Here is a 25087-nt window from a genome sequence, read left to right as displayed (position 1 = left end):
AAATCTAAAAATCACCAATTATTCATATTCATATTCAATTTTAATGGATCATTTATTATCAAATTCTTGAAAAAAAAGATATGAAAGTTTAAGTAATATTTATTTAAATTGAGTTGTTTAAAGCTAAAAATACAGTGACATTGTGAACTATTATTACAATTTAAAATAAAAAACTTTCAAATAAATAAATGTAATTTTATTCTCATGTCTTCAGTGTCATTTGCTGCTCAAGAAACATTTAATATTCATTATCAATGTTGAAAACAGTTGTGCTGCTTAATATCTTTATTGGAACCTTGATCGTTTTTTTTTCTCAGGATTCTTTGATGAATAGAAAGTTCAAAAGAACAGCATTTATTTGAAACAGAAATGTATTGTAACAATGTAAATGTATTGTTTTTACTGTCACGTTGGATCATTTTAATGCATCCTTGCAGAATAAAAGTACTCATTTATTTAAAAAATAAAATAAAATCCTACTGACCCCAAACTAAATACAAAATATTCCAATAAATCCTTCAGTTATGCCCTATGGAGCTACCAAAACAAGACTTGACCCACATGCAGTAGGACAGCACGTTAGCACACGCCTCACACACCTGTGCTGGCGTGGCCACTGTCTGCACTGTGAGAAAGAGAGAAAACTGGTACTTACGCCAAACATTTGCCTGAGGTCTGGATCTCTAAACCTGAAGGGGATATTAGAGACGTGGAGCCTCTTGGGCTGCGATTTGTTTTCTGTGTTTTCAGATGACTGTGTTTGCTGTTGGCTGTCTGTCTGTGCTGAATCGTCTGTCTGCTGTAAGGGGGAAAAAGGGACAGAAATCAGGGAATATCAGTTAGTAAGACAGGCAAATTTTGATGCGCCAACTGTAAAGAAACTCAACAAGCGAAGATGCTGTCTTTGCACACAGGTGTTTGCCGCACCACTGATGTGCTTTTCGGCTTGGTCCATTCGCAGTGCTGCAGTCAGAATGTACAGTCTATCGTGCCTGTACCTCCAGGCGCTCCCACGGAGCCAGACCAAAAGCTTTGTTTTCACAGCATAGCTCTTGAAAACTTTCACCACCTGTTCCTGTTCACTTTTCACAGGCAGATTCGAAAAACATATGTAGAGCACGCACACACAAAACGAGGCGTAGTTTGTAATGCGGTGTTTGCAGGGGTTGGGGCAGTGGGTGGCAGCTGTGGGTGATATATGACAGGGCTGCTTCACTATATCTTGCTTTCTCTCGCTTTCTCTGGCCACGCATGACTGCTGGCTGCTCCCTGCAACTATGTGCCTCTCAGCCTGGACTGCTGCCTGGGAGAGAAAGTGGCTTAGCCCTGGGTGTGTGTGTGTGTGTTTCTGTCTGACTGTATTTGTATGACTTAGCTAGAGAGAGTATTGCATTGGGAGACTTTACTTTCTATTTTTCTCCCATGTGTACGTTTGTGTGTCATTGGGCGACTTCCAAATGGCATTTTTGTGCCAATAAAGGAACAGTTTAACCAAAAAACTACAATTCTGCAATCATGATTTTTTTTCAAAGGGATCCTTTTTGAATAATGAAGCCTTAAAAAGGATGCAAAAGCAGCATTAAACCAAAAGTATTATACAATTTCTTTAAAATAAGTGCCATTTTGTGAAATGTTATTTCATTATAAATTGAACTGTTTTCTATTTTATAATATATTTGAAAATGTCATGTGATGTCAAAGCTGAATTTTCAGCATCATTCCTCCAGTCTTCAATGTCACATGATCCTTCAGAAATCATAATAATATGCTGATTTGCAGCTCAAGTAACATTTCTTATTGTTATCATTGTTCACTATCATTAACACTTGTGCTGCATAATATTTTTGTGGAAACTGTCATTTCTTTTTTTTTCAGGATTCTATGATGAAGAAAGTTAAAAAGAACAGCATTTATTTTCAATATATTTTTGTAATAAATATATTTTTTGTTTACTTCTGATCAATTTAAGACACGCTTGCTGAACATTTTAATTTATTTAAAAAATATATACTATTTGAAAGGTAGTGTATACCCTTTTGAAGTCATGTGCTATCTTTGTGTGATGAACAGGTCAAAATGTAAGCCTTTACTCATTTATAATGTTATTATATTTTCGTTATTATTTACTTAAAATATTCCTCTTAGATGTTAACCACAGTGATCGGATCATTGAATCAGTCAAACCCGAGAAGTGAATCATTCTAAATCATGAATGTATCATTCAGGCCATTCAGGCTGAATCAAGTGATTCATTTAAAAGATCCAGTTCAAAAGAATGATTTATTCACAATGAATGATTCTGCTCTCATAAAAATGCATTTTATTTTTCACCTCACCAAACGTGTCTCTTCCCTTTGGAGTGAGGCCATAGTGGTGCTCTTTCGAATGTAATTCACCCATTATGTGTGTTAGCATGAGCATGTTCACATGTATGTGAATTTATGTGCATTTATTTTCTTTTGTAGCGCTTGAGAAAGGGAAGCGGAGGTTCTGCCTCGAGCCCGCGGTTATGCCCTGAGATATTTTTTTAACTTTCTGCTTGCTGCAGCTGTCCTGTCATGCTTCAAGCGCTCTGGAAATCATATTGTCTGGAACAAAAGAATGACTGAGCCCCAGTGTAACAACTGCCTCTCTGACATTACAGATGCTCAGGACTGTTAAAGCAAGCTTCACTGGAAATGCTGGCAATGGAACGGACCGTGTGTCTGTGTGCGTGTGGCATTCTTATTTAAATCAGGCGGTGCTCAGGGCGACTCTGACTACAGCGGCAACAGAAAGTTTAAAAAAAGCAAAGCTCAAATGAACAGCTTGCTGGGACTGTAAATATGAATATCGTGTCATCATAATGTTTGTACAGGGTACGATATACCCACCCGACTGAAATGCAAGGGTGGGGGGAAAACATGAGAGAGCACTTGAAAAATACTAGTCTTTCAATATATGAAAGGCTGCAGAAGTGCAAGGAAAAAAAAAATCTGTCTTGTGTTATTACAAGTCATAAACAAAAGAACACCCACTCCTCAAGGCAGAGAACAAAGAAAAACGGAAGATAAAACGCTAAAGCAGTGTAGTAAACCATCCAATGTAAAACTGACAAGATGTGCGCCGTCTTTATTGCTTTAACAAAATTGCACTTTTCCTATTGCGGGAGGCTCGGTTTAATGGTGTCGTGAGGCAAGCGGCCCTCAGCAGAAGAGACAACTGGGGTGTTATAATTGGAAATATGCTTTTCCATTTACTGCTCTTTCAATAAAGGTATAGGAAGGAATGCAGCGGGTCTTTAGGTTGAAGCACGGCGCGGTCGGCAGCCATATGTACGGTTTCAGAGATCTCATTTCATGGTCCGTGCATATGGCTGCCTTAATGGCTCAATTAATTGATTCCGAAATCAATTAATCGATTCGCCCCTGTCTAGTAGCCGTGGGGAGCCGGAGGCCACGGTGACTGATCTCAGGGTGATGGGATGAGACGGGGGAAAAGGAATAAATCTATAGAACTAAAATAGGGGCCAGGGGCAGAAGCGAAACACATTTCGAATCCCATTCACAGTGTGTGTTGAAATATTCGGGCATCAAACTTGCCTTGAAATCCCGCTTTCATTATTCAAACATGCAATGCACAATATGATACTTCCAATCGTGACAAATAACGATCGATTCCAAAGCGGCCTAAAAAAAAAAGAAGAAAGTCCTCTGTGGGCATTTCAATGGAGCCAGAGATTGTGTTGCTCCCTGTAGGGAGGAAAGGTGAGGGAAAGATGGAGCGATAAGGACAGGAATGTGAGGGAGGACAGCGGTTCAGCCTGGGAGACCTACTCAATTACTGATTGGGGACTCACAGAGTTGTGAGTGTTTACCATTCATTGATCTCACACTGAGTGCTAAACGGCAAACAGTGACAGGGCTGCCGGTGTGTGCTCTGAGCACACACACACACAAAAACACACAGCCGCTGGAGTGTAAGAGCCCACACGGACACACATATGGCAGCGCTGGACAGAAAAAGATAACCTCACAGTGAGGACTTGGAGTGTAAAGTGGCTGTAAAATATTTTCCTTTCCGAGGAATTTTTCATTGTGGGGGAATGTGGAATAATTGCATCAACCGTCATTGATCCATGAGGGAGCTTTTGTTTAATAATGTGTTGTACATTTCATAAAAAAGTGAATAAGGGAGAACAATTCCATATTTAATTTATGTATATATGTATTATGTATGTGTGTGCGTGTGTCTACTTGTACAACTATCTTTGTGAGGACCAGTTTGAGTTTTAGACCATTGGAGTGAGGACAAAGAGAGTAAAGTGAGGACATTTTGACCAGTCCTCACTTTCTGAGAGCTCTTTATAGGCCCGTTTGAGGGTCAAGACTTGGTTTTAGGGATAAGGTTATAATTAGGTTAAGGGTAGGTTTAGGGTAAGGGTTCGGGTTAGGCACTTACTTGTGATGGGTAAGGTTAGTGTAAGTGGCTAGAGACTGCATTGTGTCAATGAATGTCCTCATAAAGATAGATGTACAAGAATGTGTGTGTATGTGGTGTGTGACATTTTTCTTTATGAAATGTATATTCAATATAATAAATGTGTGTGTGTACATAAATATAAATATATATACACGGCCAGTTACCTACTTAACCTAAAAGGAGTGGATTGTTTATCATTCCTTTCTCTGAACAATTCTGGGATGTGTGCCAGGTAAAAATATAGCCTGTGTGTGTGTGTGTGTGTGTGTGTATAGCATGCATACGGCTGACAGTTTACATAGCATGCCATCTGTGCCGCATTCTTTTCACTGGCAGAGGACTTCAACATGGAGGGAAAAACAATAACAAACAGTAAAAAAAGGCTTCCAGTTAATCTTTTTTGGTATCAAAGGATTCATTAATAGTCGTTCATTATAACAGACGCATATTTTGCTGCAATGTTGGTTTTACATGAGCAGAAAAATAAAAACCAAGCATTTGGGAAAGATAAACCAACCAAAGCCACAGCGCTCAGTGCTTCAGAGTGCTGCACGCTCATTTGCGAAGACGTTCTCATGCACAAACAACTGCACAATAGCTCAGAGGTACAACACTGAGGGTTTCCTGCACTCAGTGAACCGCAGTGGCAAAAAAAGGCAGATAACGTACATCAGCGATGATGCCTTTTTAAGATGTGCTATTTTCAGCACAGCAACATTACTAGAGTGAAACGCAGTAGCTGTCTAAGTCGACCTCCACTATCATCTGTGCGTCTACAACCATCCGTCGACCCCCAAAAGCTGCACCGGAGGGGTTGCGAGGGGGGCGTTCTGCAAGATGTCTGCCCTCTTGCGGGTATGGCCCAGACCACACGTGCCCTCCCTAAAGGAAATCAGCTCTCACTCCGCCTGGATGAGGATGGGCACGCCGGGGCCGTCTCTCTCGGGACCGCATGGGGGAAGGCGGCCAATGAAGCACGACAGGAGTCAGAGCAGCAAGCTGACATATTGAGCTGACATCCACACCATTTGTGAAACATCCTTATTTAAGAAAAAAACTGCATGAGAAAATAATCAACAGATTTAAAACAAATATGAGACCAAATAAACCACTCATCTTTCTGAAGTGACACTATCCAGAAGCGAAATGTCACTTGAGAGGAAGCAGTACCTGCATGTCACTGTGATTGGCTGTTTACAGTCAATGAGATAATGCCTGGCTATCATGTTCACACAGTTCCCGCAAACCAACCTGAATGGGTCAAGCTGGAGGCAACGGACGGGCTAATTACAGAGTAAACAACTCCCCCACTCGGACATCACCACTTTCTGCATTGTCCGAAACTAAATGAACTTGAAATGATCTGTGAGTGGGCTGGTTTTAACAACCACTCGGGTCGGTTAAATTAAAGGTCCACCTCTGCGTCTGTGACCATCATTACACCCGTGGTGTTTACTGAGAATCTGATGACGAATGTCCTGAAATGAAGGTGACAATTAATAATAACAGCCGTAACAAAACTGTTAAGAAGAAATGAAATTTGTCTTAATCTTTGTTAACATTAGTACCATTTATAAATATACAACTGTTTATTGTTTGTTCATGTGAGTTTACAGTGGATTAACTTTTGATTTTAATAATTTATTAGTAAATGTTCAAATTAACATGAACTAAGGTTAATAAATGATGTAGAAGTGTTGTTCTTTCTTAGTTTATGTTAACTTAAGTAGTTAACTAATGTTAACTAATGAAACCTTACTGTAAAGTGTCACCCATTTTACAATAAGTTTAAATTCATTAACATTATCACGTCATAAGGTATAATAAACTAAAAAGAAACATTTAATTACAGCATTCATCAATTTAGGATAATGTTAATGTATAAATAACCTATTGTTCATTATTATATCTAAACAAATGTTAATTTAAGCAACTTCATATGCTAAAAAGTTATTAGAATACACTCCTGTCCAAAAGTTTGGGGTCGGCTGTTTTTTGAAAGAAGTCTCTTATACTCAATGACGTTGCATCAAAAATGTAGTAAAAAAACAGTAATATTGTGAAATATTAATACAATTTAAAATAACTGTTTTCTATTTGAATATATTTTAAAATGTAATATTGTCCTGTGATGTCAAAGCTGTATTATCAGCATCATTACTCCAGTCTTCCGTGTCACATGACCCTTCAGAAATCATTCTAATATGATGATTTGATGCTCAATAAACATTTATTATTATTATCAATATTGGAAAGAGTTGTGCTGCTTTATATTTTTGTGAAAGCCAAAAAATAGCATTTATTAAAAAAATTAAAAGATATATATATATATATAAAATATATATATATATATATATATATATATATATATTTTGTTTTTATATATATATATATTTTTTTTTTTATATATATATATATTTTTCTATCATTGTAAATGTCTTTACTAGGATAGTAAAGGGATAGTTCACCAAAAAATGTTTCATTCTGTCAATTTCTCTCCATCATGTCATTCCAAACCCATAAGACTTTAGTTCATCTTTGGAACACAAATGCAGATATTTTGATGAAAAGGATGAAAAAGATATCTGTCCCTCCATTTATTGTAAAGCCTAAATTTAAAAATGTCATCATATAAAGCGATCATGTCTCTTCAGAAAATTTTGACTAAACCACTCAATTCACATTTGTCAGCCAAATTAATAAATGTAAATGTAATGTAAATATATGTGTGTTTCAAAGATGAACGAAAGTCTAACGGGTTTGGTACAACACGAGGGGTGTAATTTTTAGGTGAACTAACCCTTTAATCCTTGCTGGAAAAAAGCCTTAATTTCTTTGGAAAATAAAAATAAAAATGACTGACCCCAACGTTTTGAACAGTAGTTTATGTAGAAATGAACATTAACCTAGATGAATAAATGTATTGTTCATTGTTAGCTCATGTTAGCAATTGCATCAACTAATGTTAACAAATAGAAATGTATTGTAAAGCATTACTACAATTTTATATTATTGTTTGCTTTTGGAAAGTAAATACTGTTCCATATGCATTCATGAAATCCACCACAAGCTCTCTCACACTGACCACTGAGAATATGGCACTGCGCTCTATCAAAACAGCAATGAAAAACATCTATTACTGTATTAAAACGTCCCTCTGGGAGCTGATTGGTTATCACCTACTCCAACAAACAAAGAAAATATGAGAATGAGGGATGTGTCACAGTAAAGGCCTCTTTTAGTTTGTAGATGAAGGATCAGTTGTGAGGAACGACCTGGATCTAAAAACAGCTTCAGCCAGATGAGGTCATAGCTTTGGATGTCTGTAAAGTTTTGCTTTCTCTAGGCTCATAAAGTGAAGGAAAGAGATTGATAGAGAGAGAGAGAGAGAGAGAGAGAGAGAGAGAGAGAGAGAGAGAGAGAAAGAGGGGGGGGGGGGGGGGGGGGGGGGGGTAATGGCTTTTCCAGATGTGGTTTTGCTCCCTTCTGCTCTGGCACTAAAAAAGAAATTTGAACACTAAGGTAGGATAGGCAATGAAAATCTGGCCGCTGTTCGCAAGAAAGCTCATATTTTCCTTCAAATCATCAGTAAAACGGTTTAAACATTTTGTCTGTTGAGCATATGGTCTAATTATGGGATACAACAGGAGTTTCTCTTAAAAATGAGCAAATTGTTTGTTCTTTCTAAGGAATGGTTCACCCCAAAATTAAACTTCTATCATCCTTTTTCTCACCCACATGTCATTCCAAACATGCATGCTTAAATCGCCCATCACCCACATGCAACACAAAAGTAGACATTTTTGAAGATTTGTTGCACATCTTGTGCCATACGAACTAGTGAACACATTTAATGCTAAATTTTAACATAATTAGAAATGACTAGCATTAACAGGGTGATAATACATATTATTAGGGGAAATAACTGCAAATATTTACAAATTTAGTTTATATGGCACAACTCAAAATCATAAAAACGGGCCACATTGCCCGTTTACATGGGCCAAAAAGCCCCCCCCCAGGCTCTTCCCAGCTGTCATCTGATTGTTGTAGAATATATAAAATACATCTGATATCATCAAATTACAAAATCCCAGTCAAAGGGATACATCTGAATTCTATGAGTTCTTTACATAATGCTATCAATTATGCACAGGCCTATATTACAATAAACTAACTGAACGATTCTACTCAACTGACCTATAGGTTATGATGAATAATGAAGTTTCAAATGTATTATTATATAAAAACTGTAATATAATATTTTATAATATTTATCAAATTAAAAAAACCTACATAATTTAAATAAATCACCGAGTCCACAATTAACAAATAGACAGTCTATTGAAGTCTACTGAGGAACAGACCAACATTTTAAGTCATTATTCACTGATCATTTACAGTGCACATCATGAGCGTGAGAAAATAATGACATAACTTTTTTAGGAAAACTATTCTTTTAATAAACCAATTTCTCCAGCGACTTCTTGTTACTGTGCAGAATTGCGCTGAATCGTACACTTTTAGAACAGAAAACGTTCTTGAAATTATTTTAAAAACCTAGAGGGAAAACCTCACCAAACTAAATTCAGCGAGAGCACTTTGTACTCTGAGCTGGTGAAAAACACAAAGATAGTCAATTATTCATGGAAATGCCCTGAAACATATGAAATATTAAGGCAGCCTACAGCACTGATGTCCTTGGAGGGCAGATCACGGAGGGCACCTCAATCCACAGCACAATCCAAAAAACCTGAACCGTGACGAGCAATGCCATCAAGAAGAGTCGGAGATCGAGAAAGCGAGAAAGAGAGATATTCTGTAGAGAGCGGCGCTTACTGTGGCTGTGCCGGAGACCGACTGTACGCTGTTGTCTGGTCCGCTGGGCTCACTGTGCGTCTGGGCAGGGGGGTACATGTTCAGAGTGTGCTCTGCCACGGGGGTCTGGCCCGGGTAGTCTGGAGTCGGGTGAGGGTGGGACGGCGTGTACTCAGCAGGAATGCCGTTCTGAGGGGGAGCGAACTGGGCCGATGGGTAAGGCTGGGCCATGGTTTCTGGGGGTGCTGGGGCGTCTTGATTACCCTGAAAAAACAGAGAACAACAGCAAAATATTAGCGACATTATAGCATAGTTCACTAAATGACCAAACATGCCGTATGTAAACGCCTGAACGCCACATCCATATCTGCACTGAGTTTCAAAACCATGGGCGGACGTTTATAGTGATTTTAGCTGCCACAACAGCTATTTATTGATTTTTATAAATCGAATGTTTGTAAAATAAATGCTTTGTGTGAGTGGTGGGGATTTTGAGTCATCTTAGTTTCTTCTAATCCACCAAAAATAGATTCATTCAGATTCGTTCACCGACCCTTCATGCATGTTACATAGTTACACCAGGTGATAGTGACAACTGTAACTCATAACTTTGAGTCCAGAAAGAGTGTTCAAGCATCCTGCTAACTTTTTTGTCCTTCATGATTTGTTCACTTAAAAGATTTGTACTAAAACACAGATTCCAAAACATCACTAATGCGTTCAAGCCTGCTTGAGATGGATATAAAAATTCTATTTTTTTTTTAGCGTGTATCACGCTCACGTGATTTAAAACATTAACATTTACATATAACAAAAACATGTATGATAGTATCTTTGTTTAAAGGGTTAGTTCACCCAAAAATGAAAATTATGTCATTAATGACTCACCCTCATGTCGTTCCAAGCCCGTAAGACCTCCGTTCATCTTCGGAACACAGTTTAAGATATTTTAGATTTAGTCCGAGAGCTTTCTGTTCCTCCATTGAAAGTCAATGGACGGTATACTGTCCATGTCCAGAAAGGCAATACAGACATCATCAAAGTAGTCCATGTGACATCAGTGGCTCAATCTTAAGTTTATCAAGCGACGAGAATACTTTTTGTGCGCAAAAAGTAAACAAAAATAACGACTTTATTCCACTATTCATTTCCTTCTCTCTAGGCCTCGAGTGAGTTCACGTAGTGTTTTTGCGTAGCGCGTCTATGTTGCACGTCACACGCATCACACATGACCAGCGTCGGCCAATAGTGAGCCTACGTGTGACGTACAACATAGACGCGCTACGCAAAAACACTACGTGAACTCACTCGAGGCCTAGAGAGAAGGAAATGAATAGTGGAATAAAGTCGCTATTTTTGTTTACTTTTTGCGCACAAAAAGTATTCTCATCGCTTGATAAACTTAAGATTGAGCCACTGATGTCACATGGACTACTCTGATGATGTCTTTATTGTCTTTCTGGACATGGACAGTATACCGTCCATTGACTTTCAATGGAGGAACAGAAAGCTCTCGGACTAAATCTAAAATATCTTAAACTGTGTTCCGAAGATGAACGGAGGTCTTACGGGCTTGGAACGACATGAGGGTGAGTCATTAATGACATAATTTTCATTTTTGGGTGAACTAACCCTTTAAGGATATACTTGTTAATAAAACGACAGCATCCAATTTAAACTCAAAATTCAAAAATCACATTGTCTGCAAATTCATTCATGAAGTTCACACTTTAGTCATCTTGACTTTAGACTTACTACTGCATTGTTACTTTAAATATGTTCATAAAAATAATTTGAAAAAAATTCATGAAAATGGTTTCTCCTTGTGTTTGATGGATAATCAGTCTAATGGATATTTTGTTTCTATTATTCAGTATAATTCATTATTCGTTAAGTTATTCAAATAAGTTATTATTCACATTTTTCTATGGTATTCTTTCCATCTGACGTTGGATCATGGGACATACTCTCATTCGGACACAAGAGGTCAGACATGATTGTATACTTGGTTTTATGTATCAAACATGCTCATTATGTCCACATACTTTTGGTCCATATTTGAGGTCCACACACACAAGCTTCATCTCGCGTCATTCGTGCTCTCTGTGTGTTGAACTATTAGCGAAGCACACACTTAGCTTCAGACACAAGTTCTTTCATAAAGCTGGGCCAATTAAATTACAGTGTTAGCATGCACCGGACCGACAACAAATGAACAAGCACACCCACAGACAAATGCGTTCCGTACACAACGCTCATCAGACCTTTATCTCAGGAAGAGCTTTCTTATTTGATCAGGACCAATTCATCCACCTCCCAGCGCCCAGATTATCCACTTATGCATGGAGACGTCTATACACCTGACCTCGCACACCAAATCTACGCTAAACCACCACTTTGCAAGCCTTTCTTTATTTGTGTGGATTTTGTATAACCAGATGGTGTGTTTTTGTTCTGTACAGCCATTTGGAAAATTGTATTGGTCAGAGGCCAGTGTTATTTTAATATTATTTCTCAAGTATTATAGTATAATTCATATTTTAAATTAGCTTTTATTTTATATTTTCAGTTTTTGTTTTAAGTTTTAGTAATTTAGTTATGTGCTATTGTAATTTTTTCTAAAAAAACATATACGTATAGCTTTATTTCAGTTTTTCAAGTTTTTCATCAAATATCGATTTTTTTCTTTTTTTGTATTTTAGTTTTATTTCAGTTAATGAAAACTTAAAAAAAATTGTTTTAGTTAACAATAACACAACGGTCAGAGGTTTCTGACAACTGTCAATAATTGACATACATTCAAGTATAGTATAGATGTGTACAGCCATAATGAGTGTGGATAGTATAGCCCAGATAATTAGGCCTTGGGAGAATTTGAAGAGAAGTGTTTGCATTCATTTCTTTGACTTTAAGAAAGACTTTCAGTGTGCTCAGATTTTTCAAGATACCAAAGAAACACATTTTAGGAGAAAAATCTGAGAAGCAGGTAACTTCATCCAAAAATGAAAATTAAGTCATGACTTTTTTCAAAAGATTTTTTGAAAATTATTTTTGTCCATACAATGAAAGTCAATATGGATGCCATTGGACAACATCTGATTCTACAGAAGACAGAAAGTCTTACAGGTTTGGAATGATATCAGGGTGAGTACATTTTTTGGGTGAAATATTCCTTTAAGAAAGTATATGGAGACAATTTTTGAGACAGCTTTAAGAAAATATTTCTGTTCGCTCTCCATTTATTCTCACTGCAGTCTAGGAGAAATGATTGAGATATTAAAGAGATCTAATTGGTTATTTTCCATTCTTACAGGAGGAAACCGTTTGTGACACATTTCATACACACACATTCACATCTTCTCCATGCCAAACCATGAGTTATGTAGGCAGAGAGATCCCAGCGCCCACAGGCCTGTTGAGAACACACTCTGACACGGGACAACTGCACATTATAAAAATAGCAAAACACACTCTGCCACTACTTTCTCTCCTCTGACCACAATGCCACACTACACAGAAATCCTACGTACAAAGCGTAGGATAAAATAAGAAAAAGTCCACAGTTCTATCTGTGATTTATATGAATATTCCAGTCTAAAATTAATTAACCCATATGATTTCCCTATACAATAGCATACGATGTGTGAGGAACATGTATGTATAGTGTATATGTGTATAGTGCACATGTACCTGTATAGTGATGCCATATCCATGAACAGTTCTTTTATGTCAAATCTTTTCACTGAAAAACTGGACTAAATCATTTGTTCAAGTTTACCTCACTGTCTCAGTGATCTGGTTGCCCACTGGAGTGGAAGGCAATAAATGAAAACTGGGTAAGTTTTGAATTACCTACTAGTAGTGAATATTGACATTTTGGTCATATTTAGGATACTTTTATGGTACGTCTGCATCATTTTTTATGCTTGACAGCTCCAGTACGCCTAATTCATGGGTTCGATTCCCAAGAAATGTATGAACTAATAAAAATGTATACCTTGAATGCAATTTAAGTCACTATGGATAACGGCATCAGCCAAATCTGTAAATGTAAATACTGAAAAGAGTGGTCAGGATGTTCTTCAAAAATTCACCTTTTGCATTCCCCAGAAGTCAGTCCCACAGCTTTGGAACAACGTGTAAATAATGACAGGATTCTCATTCTTGGCAAGTTGAACGAGCCGAGAAGAGCCAGGAGGGAAGCCGCAACTTGCTACTCTGTAAACGGGACCTTGTAAAAAAAATCCCTGCTGTTCCTTAAGCAGATGTTACACACATCACGCTGTTTTCCATTAACACCATCAGCACTTCGCATAGCACATTGATATTCAAGAGCGGGCACACCACCGCCATAATTAGACTATCATTTGATCAGGAGTGCTAAACTCTTTATACACAAGTGTCAAAGACGTTAAGGGGAGGGTGGAAGAAAACTTAGAGAAAAGACAGTGGTGCTTCTCCATGGTGTGGGAAGCCCCTGATGGTGCAAGTCTGCTGGGAGCTCTACATTTGCGGTCATTGTAGTCGTGCCGTCGCTGAGATTTTTTGGAGGCCCTCGTAAAATAGCTGTTGGCAAACACTGGGAGAAAAAATGCGATGGCAGACAGTCAGGCTTAGCTAAACGCTTTGGCCTCCACCCTAATGAGAACCACATTTGGAGGACTGAAATATGTTTTACGTGGCAGCGCACTGGATTCATCACTTCACTGTGCTCGGCTTCCAGGCGAACACTTAAACATACGCAGCTATAAAAAAGTGCCTTTGTTTTGGTAAAGGGCTTTTTACGACACTTTGCAAATATAATTTCGCACACAACGAGACTACTCCTCCCTCACTCCCGTAGGCGAGAAGTCGCTCTAAATTCCGCATGTACACGAATAGACGCAGCTCACGGTCGCGATGAGTTCAACCGCATGCTAATGCCTTAAAAATTATGGAAAGCCAGGTGGAGCACAGTAGCACTAAAGCGGTACGTGTCAAAGTTCTTGCCGGTAGTGTTTGACTATTATGGAGCAAAATAAACCGTTTGAAGAGCAGCGCGTCTAACTCTCGTCTGCCTCACTCACTCTTCTCAGGTTGGATGACAGAATTCGGCTCATTTAATTGATCGTGTGCTGCCAAATTTGAGAGTTTAGCCACCAAGACCAACACGAAACAGAGCTCAGAGATGGATTGGAGAGAAATGAGAAAGAAAGAGATGGCGAAATGTGTGAAAAGAGAGCAAAACAGCTGCTGATAAGGCAGCCTGAAAAAGAGTTGCTGAAGGGGGCTCCCTCTTTCTTCAAAGCGCACACTCTCTCTCTCTCTCACACACACACACACACACACACACACACACACACTCTCTCTCTCTCTCTCTCTCTTGAACGCAGTCATACACAAGCCACTCGCTCTACTGTGCAGCCACAGCACAAAAGGAAGACGGGCAGGAAAAAAAATGCACTAATGCGCTTGGTAAGCAGAATAACAGGGAAAAAATACCTGTTCCACCATCTTGCTCCCTTTTTCCTCCATAAACTAAGCAGCTGCCTTGGTCCCAATCCCTGCAGCATCTGCCTAAAGCAAGCATCAATTATAGATGAGGGTGTGTGTTCAACCACTGTGTAGCGAGAGGGAGAGAGTGAGTGTGTGAGTATGTGAGCGGGAGGGAAAAGAGGGGTGGAGAAGGAGGAGGGAACTAATGCAAGCGAAAGCTAAGCTCCAAAATCTCTCTCTCTCTCTCTCTCTCTCTCTCTCTCTCTCTCTCTCTGTTCATAACTAATGTCCGACACTCTGAAATGTTAGTGATTCAGGCCATTCGGCGAGCATGTAAACTAAACTTAATTTAGAGCAGTGATATAGATTGTGAAATGATGTTAAAGCTGAGGCTGTTTTCTGTCTGTGAATGTGCAGCTGATGGATTTGGATTGTATCGCTGATGGTGAAATGAACACTAATCTCAGAATCCCTCTTTTTTTAAACATTGGTTTTAAACTATGAAGAATGGAGCCTAAACGGACATGGTGATAGGAAAATAAATGAAATTGGAGGAAAAAATATATTTCAATGCTTTTGTGTCCTCTCAGAAATGCTTTGTTTTCCGCCGAGAAACGGGTTGCAAAACTTTTCTTTTGTGAGGGAACACAAAGTTTCTAGGGGAATGCAAAGGTTTTTGCGAGAGAACTTAAACATTTTGCAAGGGAACACAAAGGTTTTGCCAGCGAACAAAGTTTCTAGAGGGAACGTGAAACTTTTGCGAGAGAACCCAAAATAATTTAAATATATATTTTTCCTCCCATTTAATATTTTTTTCCATCTCATGTACCTTTAGGGGCTCCATAGTGAATAGACCTTTTTAGTCTAAAGTATAAAATATATATATATTTAAAAATCAATATATTCTCTTAAAAAAACATTTTTCCTCTGAAAACAAATCAAATTTCAAAATCTAAGGAAAATAGCCAATTCATAAAAAATATATGCTCTCTAAAAACCACCTTATTTTTCTTAAATCCATATATTCTCTGAAAATAAGTCAAATTATATCACACATTTTAAACAAATTTAGTTATTTTGTAAAAAAAATAAACAAAATAAACTGAGCGATCATATGTGGTTGTCTAAGTTCTTTCACATTTGAATAGGATTGCATAAACTTTACAAATTCAAGCCGAATTTTGCCAGCATGTTCAAAAATAATCAGGAACTTAAATAAGACGCTCGGCTACACTCATATTATCGCTCCTGATGGGAAGGAATCACACTGCGCATGCTTGATTTCTTCAGTAAAAAGAACAATAATGTTTATTTAATCAAGTATCTGGTGCTTGGATGGTAAAGTCTGTTTATGGTTTGGTTCATTTAAGGACATGCAACTCACTGAAAGTGAGTAATGACCCCTTGCCATCCATCAATGCTGTCAGATTTTGGTTGGGCCAGACTGAGAGGTAAACAGGATCAAGATCCACTGTCTTTGCTCTTTCAAACACACTGACTTGCACAGCGAAATCCTGGGCCAACTCTTCGAAAAAAGAGAAAATGGCTGAGGCAAGGCCTTCTTGAGCCCCTGCTGGGCCTGCCCTTTCTTTCCTATAGATTGGACGTTCGATCAACCTTCACCTTTGTTTTCTCCTCTCGCTCAATGCAGGATTCTCACCACAGGCGCTCCTTGTGTGTGTGAGTACGCATGCGAGCAAGGGTGTTTAAGGATCGGCGTGCTGCCCCTTTGCTCTAGACAGTCAGCTGGCTTCTGTCCAGGTCCATGGAGTGCCACTTCAGCTGGACACGCTCTCAGTTTAGAGGGCAAACCATTCCCCAACAGACCCCAAGTGACATACGGCAATAGAGCGGGGCAGGACCCCCTCGACTGATCATTATCTCAGCCGCTCTTCATTCCCATTGAGCTTCGCACTATGTTTTCGTATCAAACATTTTGCCGTTCGCACACAGTGATCGTTACCCAACACTTCTGGAGGAGTTCGCCATTTGGTGAGTGCGTGATGACTCGGAAAGCCAGACATCAAATCGCACTCCCTGTCTCAGAGTAAACAAATTAATAATGCAAGAGGTTTTGTAGCGCATGGGTGTGAACTATTTTGAAAGTAACCCATTTCCCAGCAGGAGGCTACCTTTTAAACATGCAAACTCAAAAGAAAAAGGAACCCGGCTGACGTCGTGAAAATATAACCGCCCCCACCAGAGGAAAGTTTCCGATGAAGGTTCAAGGGTGAAAGGAGGCTGAGATAGCATTGTAGCTCTGTGGGCACTGTTCATTTGTACACATTTTGACTAAAATATACTATGGCCTCATGGCATACATTTTGTACATTTTACTATGAATAAAATAACACCCAATTTTAGTCCACAAAAAAGTGCCAAATTCTATCCCAAATGACATGCGATACACTATACACTTATGCTATGCGCCATGAACTCAACCATCTGTAACATTATTTTGGCATCAAACATCGAATTCTGACAGCCCCTTCCCCTCTGCTGCATAAGGAAAACTGGGACAATCAAGTACATGAAGTGTTCAACATTCCACACTTCTTTCTTTCGGTTAATTAAAGGAGAACTCCGGTCAATTTTAACATTGAGCTCATTTTTTTGTACATTTGGAGTGCTGTCAATACAGAGAACAACGACAAAAAACGGTGTTGCCTACACCGAGTTATTCTATTTTTAAAATTTGCACCCTGTTGACTTCAATAGGGCAAGTAGTAAGCCTGCTTTTTAGCCTCTTAACATCCTTTAAGTGTCATTACAAGTGCACAGAAAATGTGAGTGATTCCTTCCGAGTGAACACGGGTGGATCTGACTGCAGTAGATGTTAGAGATATTAATAAAAACGAAGTTAATTCAGCCAGCGCTCATACCTTTGTTTACATCCTGTTTTCGGTGGAAGGCCATAGTAATCGATTGTCGAGTTCACGCGCATAGGTTTAGTTACCAATGATCACGCGCGTGAACTCGACAATCGATTACTATGGCGTTCCACCGAAAACAGGATGTAAACAAAGGTATGAGCGCTGGCTGAATTAACTTCGTTTTTATTAATATCTCTAACATCTACTGCAGTCAGATCCACCCGTGTTCACTCGGAAGGAATCACTCACATTTTCTGTGCACTTGTAATGACACTTAAAGGATGTTAAGAGGCTAAAAAGCAGGCTTACTACTTGCCCTATTGAAGTCAACAGGGTGCAAATTTTAAAAATAGAATAACTCGGTGTAGGCAACACCGATTTTTGTCGTTGTTCTCTGTATTGACAGCACTCTAAATGTACAAAAAAATGAGCTCAATGTTAAAATTGACCGGAGTTCTCCTTTAAGTGCAACTAGGCATTTGAAGTGCAATTTTTCTTTTTGGAATTTTCCATGTGAACACACTACTCACACTATTTACACTACAAAATGGCACAGAATATTGCACAAGTTTTATTTTTTAATTCAACCATTTCACAAAAAAAGTTAAACGTCCTTGACGAAATCGAAGAACCCTTTGTTAACAGATTAACGTTGCCTGCGGGACACCTCATTTTGCGAGCAAAGAGGTGCACCGAAGCCCCGAGTTAATGGGCTAGACGGCGGATGAGCCGAGTGGCGGCTAACCTTGCCTTGTTTTCCATTATCATATTAGCCGGCATTAGCGCAGGAGCTCTCGTCTGCCGCCGCTCAGCCCTGTGCCGGCATTAGCACACCATGCAAATGAAGATGTAAAGAGGAATCAGTTCATCAATCACACTCGCAAGGGGATAGTGTGCGCAGGAAGAGGATTAGCCGCGTAGTCCCTGGACCCCGCGCAGGTCTCCCTCCTGTCACACAGCGTCTTTAATTAAACATCTTAAAGCACTCGCCAATGGCACTTCCTGCATAGTGGGGCTGCACTTGCCATTTGTCACAAGGCAAACATCTCTGCGGTCCTCTGAACAGTGTCGACAAACTCTTTTGGTAATCCTCCTCCAGAAGCATCTCCATCTGTGCAACCTTAATAAGCTAAATCGTCACCTGATGGGAAATCAGACATTACCGTGATGACTGCGGCACTGGGTCTTTTAAGAGGCAAACAAAGGAAACCCTTTACACATAATGGACAGCAAATAAAAAGGGCTGCCATTTTATTTTCAGGTCAAGTGGTTCTAGAGAGAATGGTAATCGGCATATGCACCGGTTGTAAGCTACCAGGTGCTGGAGTGTGTCCCCAAGCAGTTTAATTAGTATTAAAGGCTGATCTGGATTAAGTGGGTTGCTGTGATGGACACAAATCCTGTCAAGTCGATACCAATAACAGAAGAAATCTCTGAAGGATCACAAAAGAAACAGCCAGGCTGCTGAATGGATGCCGCCATCGACGGCACCACCGAGAGTGCGTAAAACCGTTCTGCAATTCTGGATGTGTTCCTGCATAGATCCAGACCAAATAGGGCCTCCGGTAGATATGCACACAATTAAGCATGTGACCATCACTCAAAGGTGAAGCTAGGAGGGGAGACACACATTTACTGTTACAAATGAAATTTTGAAATCCATTCCCGCTAAACTAACTGCGGCGATTTGTAACACTGTAGAAAACATGGACAAAAATGTACATGCATTTAATTATTAACCAAATTTCCCAGTTTACAATTATTTCTATATTATCCCCCATAAAACTCTTCTTTCAAATCCATACATATCAATTTCTGCTTATACACTTTCCCATTTTGTTAAAACTAGTGTTACAACCCTCAGCGGTCTGCTCGGACATAATATTTGTATTTTTTATTTACATTTAGGTGAAAGTTTTAAATAATTGTTATATTGTAGAGTTAAGCTAGAGAACCTACTGAACTGATCCAAATTTCAAAGTGGTCACACTGATTGTTTTACACTCCACTCCAAGTTACAACTGTCTCCGGTATCCCATACTGTAAAGAGTCTTTTATGAAACATTCTTAAAATGGTTTTGTTTAATTTCTTATTGGACTAATGACACATAATGATTATTCTGATTTCAGATCAGTCATGTAATGTTAAACAGGTCAGTTTCATCAGATATGGGCTTGTGGAAACCTTTAAAAGTATATGGTGAACTCTCTGAGAAGACTCTACTGTAAATGTTATGTTTACCTTTTTTAGAGTCCACACATACAATTTTCCTTGCTGGCTCTCGGACTTTTGTTTTAGACTGTGAATGCTTTGGCACGCACGTCTATCCAACCACACACAGCTTAAAACCACAGGCAACCATTTTGTGAGTTGAGAATACCAATTTGAGGCATGGTTTCACTGACAGACTTAGTCTTTGCTTTGGTCTAATGATATTGGATGATGTTTTTATAGTCAGTGAGATGCAATAATAAGATCTCAATAGCTGGCTTGCATGAGAGCCTGAAGTGGGCGTATTTTGAACACAAAGCCATGCAATCATAACCCAGTTCCTTTTCCCTGTTGAACTCTGAGAGAAAATATGAACACTTTTGGCTTGCATATTACCAGTCTCTCTGAGTACATAGTGTGCACGGTATGAAGAGGCAGTAAAAATGGATCCATGCCTGCACCCTCATGCTACTCGGAATTTCGGATGAGGAGTACTACCTAGACAACCGCAGATAATGACCAGCACTGCAGGTTGGTGCATTGCCTCCTGGGCCATCATTTCATAATAACCAAATGATACGACGTTTGTGCGCACAATCACTTTTAAGGTTTCTTTATACAATTTTCATTCTCCTATATTATTTGAAAGTCTTTGGGTAAAAGGTGGTTGGGAATAAGAGTCACACAAAAAAGAACAGCGGCACACATGAAGGAGCATAAATGCAAATGGGGCACTTGCCTCGTGGTATGGACTTAACCAAACCCTCCCATACTCAACCCCTCAATATACAGTGGAAAAACATGAGCTGGTTTTGACATAATACATACTTATTTCATTTTTCAAAAAAAAAAAAAAAAAAAAAAATTCTGAAAAATATAACAATATTTATATATATAATAATGCGTTACATTTATATAGCACATTTCTAGGTACTAAAAGCGCTTTTACATATGGAAGGGGGAATCTCCACAATCACCACCAATGTGCAGCATCCACCTGGATGATGCGACGGCAGCCATATTGCGCCAGAACGCCCACCACACACCAGCTTATTGGTGGAGAGGAGACAGAGTGATAGAGCCAATCAGTATATACATAAATATTTTATATATATATATTTCTATATTATTATTTTTAAATAAATTGATCCAAGACTAAAAACTCATGACACGCATAATGTTTGAACCTTCAGGGATGACCCTCCTGAGCAAATATAGTTTTTTGAAACTACAACAGCGAGAAAGAAATAAGAGGTTGGTCAAATAAGATGGCGGGTGTGTAGTCAGAGCCGCGTCCCCCTGCAGATGTTCTCTTCCTGCCAGCTTTCCTCTGATACACATCAGTCTCGGCCAGCGTGTTCCAGGGCTGGCCGCCGCTTCAGATGAGGAGCTCATATACATTTCCAGATCACAAATTCATCGCCTTCCCCCCACCGCTCCACTGGAACAAATCTGCTTTCCATTCCATGTCGCAAATCTCATGTTCTAGTAGGGTTGAACTTGGAGGGGTTTGAACTGTGTCGGATGCATCTCTCTCTCTCTCTCTCCCCCACAACACAGAATATATCCCTCTCTGCTCCTCCAGAGACTGTTGGCCCTCCCCGCCACTCACAGCTCAGCTCAGCCCAGCACGCCCACTAAACATTGGCACTGTCGCTAATAAGCCTAGGTCGTTAGTGTGCCATGTTTTGGGCTAATTTTCTAATCAGACAGTCAGGGTCACCACCCAAAAACCTCCTTGTGCTGAGAAGTTGTACCACTTCCTCCTACAACACACACACACACACGCACGCTTGGGCTCCCATGTGCTGTAATTATATGTGGTGGATGTCATGTGGGTGAAAAGGGAACGCGTGGCAGGCAAAGGCACTCAGCAGTAGGGTCTCGGCCATATGGAGACAGCCTGGAAACTGTCAGGCTCACTTAATAGATGTTGTCCTTTGGGACTCAGGAAGGCAGGTTCATATGGAATAAACACCGCTCCTCGGGCTGAACGAGGATCGGGACGTGAATCACTCCTTAACAATCTTTTCAGCAGCCCCGCTTCCTCCTACTTTTTCCATTTTGTCCATTTTTAAGGGGTCTCATTATGGGTGAAATAGACTCGTCACCATAGAGACAAGATGTAGAGGAGAATTAAAGAACTATTCACAATGGATTCACAAGAGGAGGCCATCTCAGAAGTTTGTGGCTGCATTCTTGCGAAATCTGCAAAATTGGTCCAGTGAGTCTGTGCTAAATATAGTTAGCACACACTTTAAAGTTTAACAGTCAATTATAAATGAGCTAAAAGTAACATACAACAAAAAGAATGCCACAGCAGCAGGCCGACTCTAGGGTTATCTAAGCGAGCCTCAGAAATCTTAATTACAAGTTAGCGTGCTTTGGCTATGCTTTAGCAGTGTGCGGGTAATTCTATTAGCAGATCTCACACAGGCGGCTCGTGTTGCCTTTGAAGGCATCGAATGCTTGGCTTTTTCATTTCTTCATTATGTTTCATCAATTGTAGATCAGCCCTGGATCAACGATTTGTTTGTGATGTGGCGTGACAATGTTCGTAAGGAAATTGTGTTTCTGTGGGTGTTGAAGGGGAAGTAGCTTGCGGCTAACACGCGCTAGCTTCAGTCTGGGATGGGGTCTGAGTCATCGCCCTGTGATCACAATGAGGCATAAATTGGAGGGAAGCAGTAGCACAACACAGCAAATGGCTAATCATGTTTTTAGGAGGACTGTAGCTTATGTTTTTATGCTAAAATGGACAAGTTTTTCTGAGTCAGCCTGAATGTTTTGTTCATAACATTAGCAGTGTATACAAGTATCCATGCGCATGCATAAAATCACCAAATAGCTGAAATGAAAACGTGGACATCATTGAGTCAATATATCATTGAGTGAGTTTACGTGCATCCTCATAATGCGTTTGTAATTTTGATTTTGCGCAGTCTCTGCTCCGTATCTTCATCCAGAAAGCGATGCAGCGTAGGCAAACCCAGTTACAGCGGCATTGCGATGTTCATCACGGCTCAGAATAACCTTCCAATACGTCAAATGTGTTTTGCATTTGATGTAAGTAGATTAAAACAGCGGCCAGTAACATGCCTACTGTTTCTGAGTTCATCATTTGTATAATGGCAGTAAAAATAACCACTAATCTTGTAAACGGGAGTGAAGAGGTTTGCCCGTGTCAAGTAAACATCTTACTGCAATTAAATCCATTATTGGTGCACATGTAAACATCGTCATTGAAATTTCCAGCTGTTTGTGAGATAATTTGGTGTATTTTTGTCTTAAGTAATTAGTAATAATGTGATGACTCATTTAAATAATTATTACAGGTATCTAATGCAATAAACTAAAGAGAAATCAAAACGGCTAAGTAATAACTATAGGTTTTTCTAAATGATTTAGCTTGTCTTAAAGCTGACAGCCTCAGTGAACCTCAGACAAGTCCCTTTGTTTATTAGTTTATTTTTCTTTGTCTTAAAACTGAAAATAAAGATATACAACAGCATTCGTCAAATTCGGCCCTAAAGGGCCACTGTCCTGCAGAGTTTAGCTCAAATCCTGACCAAACTCACCTTCCTGCAGTTTTCTAGGAACTCTGAGACCTTGATAGCTTGTTCAGTTATAGAACTAAACTCTGCAGGGCAGCGACCCTTCAGGACCGGACTTGAGGAACAAACAGGTCAGCCTGTGCAGGTATGCACTTTGTATGCATGTGACGAACTGCAAGTGCACACTTGTGTGTGCGTGCAAACAAGGTTCGGCGCTAATCTCCCGTGCAGTACATGAAGTTTTGTAGATGCACATGCGAAATGTCAGTTGTCACAGCCATGAATGCGACAGCAGCATGAACAAAGTGCTCATCAGGCCAGCGCATCTCCTGCAGACACTCTGATGCTTGTCAGGTACAGGTGATTTTAATTACAGCCATTATTTACAGAGCTGAAACAAAGTGGCAAGGTGGCACTGAACCAGGCTGTCAGGCAGCCACACACTCTTACTGGCTGGAGAAAGCTCATTTCCTTGCCTTACTCGCCTTTCTCTCCTCCATCCAGCCCACCCTCTCCTCACAGTCTACTACTTCTCCCCCTGTCTCTTTCTCTCTCTGTCTCCCTGCCCTCCTCCCATTCTGGGAGAAAGGAACATGCAGTAAGAACATTAATCACGCATCATGTTTAACCTTGGAATCATGTCATTTACTGTTAGCTTTGATGTCTGCACTCTATCATATGAAGTTAGCCTAATATATTTTATGAATTTATTTATTTATTACACTGCTTTTTGGAATACTTCATTCTGATTGGTCATAAGCAGCTTTCCACAGTTAAATATTTGATATAATTTTATCTATATTAAAATATATCAAAATATATGTTAAACTGTATAATGGATTTTGTTGCAGGCAACTGATTTCCAACATAGCTGTGCTAGTTTCATGTCAGTACTCTGCTGTCTCTTTCTTCTCACAAATAATTTCAACTCAAGATCAATATTCCATGTCCATTTATATATTTATTGAATAATAACAGACATAATGTACAGTCATTAGGTCATTATTGCAAAATAAAGCACTTTATGAAGATATAAGACCAGATCACAGTATGTTTTGTGATAATGACCAAGTGAATATATGAATATATATATATAATGCACTATATATTATATAAATTATTTTATTATTATAACAATTCAAATAGTTTAATTCCAAGTTAAAATAAACAACGAATCCTAGATTTAACATTTTTGGACTTCACTTATAAAATATTATAAAAGCTTCCATCTTTTCCCTTTCATTTAAGACCACTGGACTGAAATCATCCTCAGCTTTCAGGCCAGCTGGAACATTCTTTGAGATAGCAGGAACCGTATTATCTGTGGATCAATGGCGAGTAAGGGGTAGGACGTTAATACTCTTTGATCAAAGAGCTGTCCCATTTCAGTTTTTTGTGAAAAAAAGGGGGTGGTAACAACAGTGGTAACAAGGAGAACAAGAAACGGAGTGTGTGTGTGTGTGTGTTTGAGGAAACAAAGGCTAAGACTCAGGCAGATGTTGCAGGGTCTCTGATGACTGTGTAATGACAGATGTTTTGAAGCGTAGCTAGGAGAGGTATGACCAGGCCTAATGATTTCTGGAGCGAGCGCACAGGTACACTAAGAGCAGAACTAATCACACACAGATGGACACACACAGAGAGCTGCAGGAACAGGCCAGGACACACAGATGTATCTGCCAGAAACGAATTCA

At 39.3% G+C, this 25087-nt stretch overlaps 1 protein-coding gene across 13 annotated transcripts in view; it reads right to left on the bottom strand.

Annotated features, from left to right (window-relative positions):
• The window catches only part of rbfox1 (RNA binding fox-1 homolog 1), a 291777-nt gene that overhangs the window by 32459 nt on the left and 234231 nt on the right, over positions 1-25087 (bottom strand). For 11 of the 13 annotated variants that reach the window (XR_014030469.1, XR_014030470.1, XR_014030471.1 and 8 more), the window contains 2 exons: positions 9301-9543; positions 656-799 (listed from right to left, as the gene is read on the bottom strand). Coding sequence is in view for 7 of the 13 variants with exons in the window: in XM_081370504.1 (XP_081226630.1) it covers positions 656-799; positions 9301-9543 (387 nt within the window). In the remaining 6 variants the exon portion in view is untranslated. Of the gene's footprint in view, positions 1-655; positions 800-9300; positions 9544-14760; positions 14894-25087 lie in introns of those variants that run through there. The other 2 variants (XM_081370508.1, XM_081370503.1) reach the window with 1 other exon arrangement.

This window comes from Scardinius erythrophthalmus (assembly GCF_964197995.2).
Source record: "Scardinius erythrophthalmus genome assembly, chromosome: 1".
NCBI classification, from domain to species: Eukaryota; Metazoa; Chordata; class Actinopteri; order Cypriniformes; family Leuciscidae; genus Scardinius; species Scardinius erythrophthalmus.
This window is presented reverse-complemented; position numbering and strand designations above follow the sequence as displayed.